The sequence below is a fragment of the Cherax quadricarinatus genome, chromosome 88 (genome assembly GCF_038502225.1).
Source record: "Cherax quadricarinatus isolate ZL_2023a chromosome 88, ASM3850222v1, whole genome shotgun sequence".
In the NCBI taxonomy this organism is placed as follows: Eukaryota; Metazoa; Arthropoda; class Malacostraca; order Decapoda; family Parastacidae; genus Cherax; species Cherax quadricarinatus.
In genome coordinates this window covers 7,473,955-7,480,833 of record NC_091379.1, presented here as the reverse complement: position 1 = coordinate 7,480,833, position 6,879 = coordinate 7,473,955, and the positions used below count along the sequence as shown (strand labels likewise).

The following is a 6,879-nucleotide window of genomic DNA, read 5'->3' as shown; positions in this document are numbered from 1 at the left end:
TATTCATATCTGACTTATGATATATTCAATTTACGATGGCTTCGTTGGAACATAACCCCATTGTAATTCCAGGAGCACCAGTATACCCGTGTAGGTCACCCAGCAATGAAACAACCAAGTTAAGGTTTTCACCCAAAACAAACAACATTCTTGTATATGAAAGTGCTACAACCATAATAAATTAAGAAATGTAAATTAACTGAGCCACAGGTGGGGGTAATGGATCACAGATGAGGCTAATGGATCACAGATAATGTTAATGGGTTACTGGTGGAGTAGAGGCATCTTGGGTGAAGTAAATGGGGTTACTGTTACAGGTAAACTCAATGAGTAACAGGAAGGTAAAATAAATCTGAATTGAGCTAAATGAGTTGGGTATAATGTAAATGAAATAGATACAATTAACAAATAGCAGGTCAGATAAATGAAGGAAATTATATAAATGGGCAACAGGAAAGGAGTAACAGGAAGGTAATATAAATCTGAGTTGAGCTAAATGAGCTGGGTGTAATGTAAATGAAATAGATAAAATTAACAAATACCAGGTCAGATAAATAAAGGAAATTATATAAATGGGCAACAGGAAAGGAAAATTAAAAAATAAATAAATGAGCCACATATGTGAAACATGAAGAACACCATATGTCTTGTCTCACCTGTTCATTAACAGGCAAGTGATGCAATAGTCATTCTAGAAGATTAAATTCTGAGAGCCTGCTTATTTTTTTTTTTATCAAAGATGCCAAATGTTTGACAATGTTGGAATGTGGAGATAGAATATGTACATATGAATGAATACAAATGAATGTGAATATATTTTTGGTGATGCATCAACTTATTTTTCCCAGTAGGAGCAATATTAAGCATCATTTGTATTATGTTAGTCATTTCCTACTAAGGTAGTGTGACCCAAGTGAGATCATATTCACCATTCCTAGCTGTCTTGTTAAAAATGTATGGAAATCGCAGTTCAAATGATCTACTATATATGTAAAATTGACTTTTTTTAGTTTATGAAATAGAGGTACAAAAACAAATGTTATATGAAAGACTTAAGACTAATGTTTCAAGGCAATGATGCAAGTCAGGTAGTAGGGATAGCTGTGTGTGTTGATATGTTATGCATCATATTTCTTAACCTGTCTGAGATTTTCTATGGAGGATAAGTACCGATAATCCATAAGCTCATATGACCAAAAACAATGGGTACCAGTTATAGTTAGCACTTTCCTATTTAGGGCAAAATACTTTTAAATACCTTGAGAGAGACTGGACATTAATACATTGAGATAGAATTCAACTCTATTTACAATAGAATATTGTACAATAAATACTCAAGGAAGGTGCCTTGATGTTAGTAAGGGGGGTCTTAATCCACTACATGACCCCTATGGGATTAGAATTTCCCCATTAAAAATAAGCACAACAAACAAATACCCATCTACCTACTTATGATTAGAAAACTACACCAAGCTGACCCCATATTATGCCTTAGTAACAATATGCAATAAATTTTTACAATATACACAGGCAACCTTTGCAAGTATATTGGTGACTGACACCAGTTTCAGCAAGGCAAAAGTACTGAAAACTGCAGTTTCAGTAATGTTAAAATACAGAGTGCATATTTACCAAAAGTAGCTAGCACCCAAAGGTTTGAGATATGCACCATGCACCAACCATTGTCAGTAGACCAAAACTTTACTGACTGCATGCAATTTGAAGTTAATTTTTTTAGTAAGGTACCCAAGTGCAAAACATTCAAAATTACAGTGAGATTCAATCAGCAAAAGCAGCTGTTTCCTAAGTTCAAATGCTAGCAGCACTTACCCTCTCTAAAGAGGAATCCCTTGAACTGTCAGATTTTTCAGAGGCTTTTCTTACTTCTGTATTTTCCATATCAATAACAGGATGTCTTAGTTCTTTATTACTGTCTTCTATAGATTTCAGAGGTTCTTCTTCGTTTTCTTTTGCTTGGATGACTCCATGAGCCCCATCTCCCTTCTGTTCATTTCCTAAACTATTGGGAGGGCTCAATGTTTGACAATCATTAATATTTCTACTAACAGTATTATTTACTAACATTTTATGAGAACAATTACCAAGTCTAGAGTCTATGGACTCGCATAAGGAAAGTGTGGTCTCATCTTTGCTCCCTGAATTACTTAATAAATCTTCTTTAAGTTCTGTTATAGCAACATCACCTTTATGCACTGTATCCTCACCTGAATTCTTTGTAGATGCTGATTTTTCTTCTTTCTGAGCATTTTGTTCTTTTGTCTCCATCCTTTTCAATTCTTCATTGGCTTTGCTTTGATTTTTAACATCATTTATATTACTCTTTACTTGACCCGAAATTCTATTTGATTTTTCCAAATTAGTTTCATCAGATTTCCCTTTAGTACCTAAAGTTGTTGTTGATTCACTACTCATATGATCTTGTGGGGCTAATGAACTTTCTGCTGTTGAATTTGTTTTTTGAAGATCCTCTACCAGTTTCAGAGTCGTTTCCTGTGGATTATTCAAAATTATCAATAAAAATATGCCAAGATATAGCAATACCATAAGGATTAATTGCTGAAAATAAACATAAAATACTAACTGGATAAACTAGAAACAAAATCAAATTTGTACCCACTGGACAACTAAATGCAAATTAAATACAAATATAAAAGCATATTCTAAAATAGGCAAATACGTATACATAATCAGCAACCTGTGCTCATGGAAGGAAATGATAGTGTAAATGAGCCATTAGGTGTGCACATAACCTCATCATTGAAACTGACATTATTCTACAGACTCAGTTTTAAGTTAATGACATGATAATTTATAATTTTGGTGTCACATATGGACTACCACAGATTCATAAATAAAGAGTCCCATTTTGCCTATTTTGTTGCTAGGGATACATTCAACTTCAATTTATCATCACTATTCTGCAGGTATTCCGTAATGTATTGTTAAAAATTCATATGATTTTTGTCAAATTTATCATTAGCTTCTCCATGGGGACGTGGAACAAAATTCTTCCTCCATAAGCCATGCGAGTCGTAAAAGACGACTAAAATGCTGGGAGCAAGGGGCTAGTAACCCCTTCTGTATACATTACTAAAGTTAAAAAGAGAGACTTTTGTTTTTCTTCTTGGGCCGCCCTGCTTTGGTGGGATACGGCCAGTTTGTTGAAAGACGAAGAATATCATTAGTCCAATCTAGTTATGGCCAGTTTTCATACCATAACTAAAATAGACAATAGGTATCTGTATTAATGGTTTATTTGCTCATATATACTGAGTTGAAGATTTAAATAGAAAATAATTTAAAAAATAGTTTCAGCTAGCAGTTAGTGATTCAGTCTTTACTTTAATAATAAGCTGAGTGTACAGACAGATGAAGTAACACTGGGACCAACTCTAGTAGACATGATAATTATCATGGGTAGATAAAAGGTTACTCTCACCACATTTGATAGATCTAATAAGTAGTGCTGTATGACCCTTGTGGGTGTAGCACTTAATTTTGATTATAATATAATAATGACTTGAGTCCTGGAAATGGGAAGTACAATGCCTGCACTCTAAAGAAGGGGTTCGGGATATTAGCAGTTTGGAGTGATATGTTGTGTATCTTTATACGTATATACTTCTAAACTGTTGTGTTCTGAGCACCTCTGCAAAAACAGTGATTATGTTTGAGTGAGGTGAAAGTGTTGAATGATGATGACACTGATGATACTTTTTGGGGATTTTCTTTCTTTTTGGGTCACCCTGCCTCGTTGGGAAATGGCCAGTTTGTCGTAAGAAGATCCTTATTTTTACAAGTACATGTACAAGGTATACAGGCCTAGCCGACATCAATGACATACTACTATATAGAAAGCCGCTTGTTATGCAGAGCATTTCAGGCAAATTAGGTCACTTTTGTCCCAGGATGCGACCCACGCCAGTTGAATAACCAGGTACCCATTATTACTGATGGGCAACCGGTGTAAGGGAACACACCTAATGTTTCCAACCTTTGCCGGGAATCAAACCCGGACTCTCAGCTTGTGAAGCGAGAGCTTTTGTCACTGGGCCACTGTAAAAATAATAATAATGTGTCTAATAAGATGAGGAACAAATGGGCAACAATACCGTGACTGGAACAGTACACAAATAACCTGTACATAGAGTGAAACTTATGACATTTTGGTCCATCTAGGACCATTAACAAGTTGGACCGAAATGTCATCACAAGTTTGGTCTCCTGTGTGTGGGTTATTTTTTATTAAAATAAGGATTTTCATATACTAAGTTATGTTTAAAATTATGGAAACAATTTTACCTAGCTTGAATTTTTAGGAATATTCTGTGAGACTGAATGGCAATATTTCAAAAGAGTGAAAAACTACTTTTTGGTATAAATAATAAACTAAAAGAAAAATGATGAAACATTACCCTTATAACACTCAACAATGCTTGCAGGACCTCAGATCCAGAGTACATTTTCTCAGGGAGGAACTGGGCTTTGAGGGTGCGATACACAACATTCATGACCTTCTTCACCATCTCTACTGTTACTTCAGGACTCTTTGTAGGACTTGACTGGTTTGGGGTGACCTTCTGCAGTTGTTGTACCATCTCCTCTAATGAAGTTTTCTGAGCTGCTAGCTTCTGTAACTGTATCTAGAAAAATATTTACACTTAACACTCTTACAACATGCCTTTACATATGTAATTTTGTTACTGTATAGGTTTAACCATCTAAATTTATAAATCATCTAATTTTATAAATAATTCACAACAAAAGTAGTACTGAAAACATATAAAAGTTATAACACTGCTACAATGTTGTAACCTGTAGCCTTTGCACCTGTTTTTCACATGGCTTATATGAGTTAAACTGCAAAACAAATAACCGGCAGATTTCTATAGACAGACAGAAGGATGACTGACCTCATGTATACTGATATTCTTGACCTTTTCTTCCTCTATCTCAGAACAATAAGATTGTAACTGTAGGACTTTCTGCTCCAACTGTTGTTTGGGTAATCAAGAAAACAATTATGAAAATCTTATACAGAAACAATGATCTCTTGAATTATCTTATCCCTTGCCATTACTATAACATTTACTTCTTAAAATACCTCTAGATAAATATTACCTGACTGATTCTAGATTTTTGCGTCTGTAGAATCTCCTCATGTTGGCTTTTAAAATGCATTTCACTCCTGCTTTCTGCGCTGTTTCTTTGTACTTTTTCCTAAAAGATAAAGAAACGGATTGATGAATAAATTTCTAATTTATTAAGATACATAAGTTAAGGTATAATAAATAATGAACACTGTAGACATTCCAGGAACTAAAACAACCTTTCCTCTGCTCATTAATCTTGCCTCCAGGTCTCTCCTATATAACACTTGCCCTCCATTTTGAATTTATCATCACACACAAAAACAAAATCTGAGTTTTACCCTGTTTCTTGGATAATAAAATAGTATAACTAAGAATGATTGATCATGGTTTAGGCAGTCCCAATAATTGAAGCAGACTTAGTAAAAATTCAAAGCCTGATCATGGACTGGGCAACAGGAGCATTGACCCCAAAACACCCTCTAGGTATGAAGGTAAGGAGGGCCCAAGCCTTCCTCAGGAAAAATCGCTAAAAATCAAATATTTTCGTCACTATTGCATGATACTTCCGGTCTGAAACCAACCCAAATCAACTCTTATTATAAACTATGTCTTCCATTCTATCAATTAATACCAAGAAACAGCCAGTAAACCAAATAAAAGCCACCTTAGAAAACACCTCAAAGTCACTATTTTAAACCAAACACAAGGTCAGAGGTTTGCTTTTCCCATCATGCCTTGTGTGGGGCAGGATTATTTTTATATTGCGCATAGTCACTGCAAAGACCCATTCTCTGATATTTAGACCAAAATTTACCTCTCAACATATTTGAGGGTACTGTGCTTAAAATATATCTATGTGAGCAACACTGACATGAATGATGTAGATGTGGGAGACAGTAAATAAGCTCTTTCCCATTTCGTGGGGCTGGAAGACACTAGTGTGGACAGGATGAGAAAATATAGCAGAAAGCAGGGTTATGGATACTAAATGTGACAGTCATCCTTTCATAATACAGTGCATTACAAATTTAGTAGGATTCAAGGAGATACCAGCACCACATTTTTTTTTAACACAGGCTCTCTCCCACAGGCAGGGTGACCTGAAAAAAAAGGGATTTCACTTTCTTTTTTTTTTTTATCAAACCGGCCATATCCCACCAAGGCAGGGTGACCTAAAAAGAAAAACAGAAACATAGGTGAACAGTATTTAGATAAGGGCAAAAAGGGTTTTGTAGCATTTATGGATTTGGAAAAGGCATATGACAGGGTGGATAAGGGAGCAGTGTAGCAGATGTTGCAAATGTATGGAACAGGAGGCAGGTTATCAAAAGCAGTGAAAACTTTTTACAAGGCTAGTGAGGCTTAGGTTAGAGTATGTAGGAGAGAGGGAGCTTATTCCCAGTAAAAGCAGGCCTTAGACAAGAATGTGTGATGTCACCATAGTTGTTCAATATATTTATAGATGGGGTTGTAAGAGAAGTGAATGCTCGGATGTTGGCAAGAGGTTTGAATCTAACACAAAGTGGGAGTTGTCACAGTTGCTCTTTGCTGATGACACTGTGCTTTTGGGAGATTCTGAAGAGAAGTTGCAGAGGTTGGTGAATGAGTTTGGCAGGGTATGTAAAAGAATAAAATTGAAAGTGAATATAGGAAAGAGTAAGGTGATAAAGATAACAAAAAATTAGGTAATGAAAGATTGGATATTAGGTTGGAGGGAGAGAGTATGGAGGAGATGAATGTATTCAGATATTTAAGAGTGGACGTG

The 6,879-nt window shown here is 35.4% G+C and overlaps 1 protein-coding gene across 1 annotated transcript in view; it reads right to left on the bottom strand.

The window, feature by feature from the left end:
- LOC128698636 (FK506-binding protein 15-like) overlaps positions 1-6,879 on the bottom strand; it is a 51,000-nt gene that overhangs the window by 5,152 nt on the left and 38,969 nt on the right. The window contains exons 13-16 of the mRNA XM_070104026.1: positions 5,143-5,241; positions 4,935-5,015; positions 4,437-4,664; positions 1,831-2,511 (exon numbers count right to left, since the gene is read on the bottom strand). Coding sequence (XP_069960127.1) covers positions 1,831-2,511; positions 4,437-4,664; positions 4,935-5,015; positions 5,143-5,241 — 1,089 coding nt within the window. The remainder of the gene's footprint in view (positions 1-1,830; positions 2,512-4,436; positions 4,665-4,934; positions 5,016-5,142; positions 5,242-6,879) is intronic.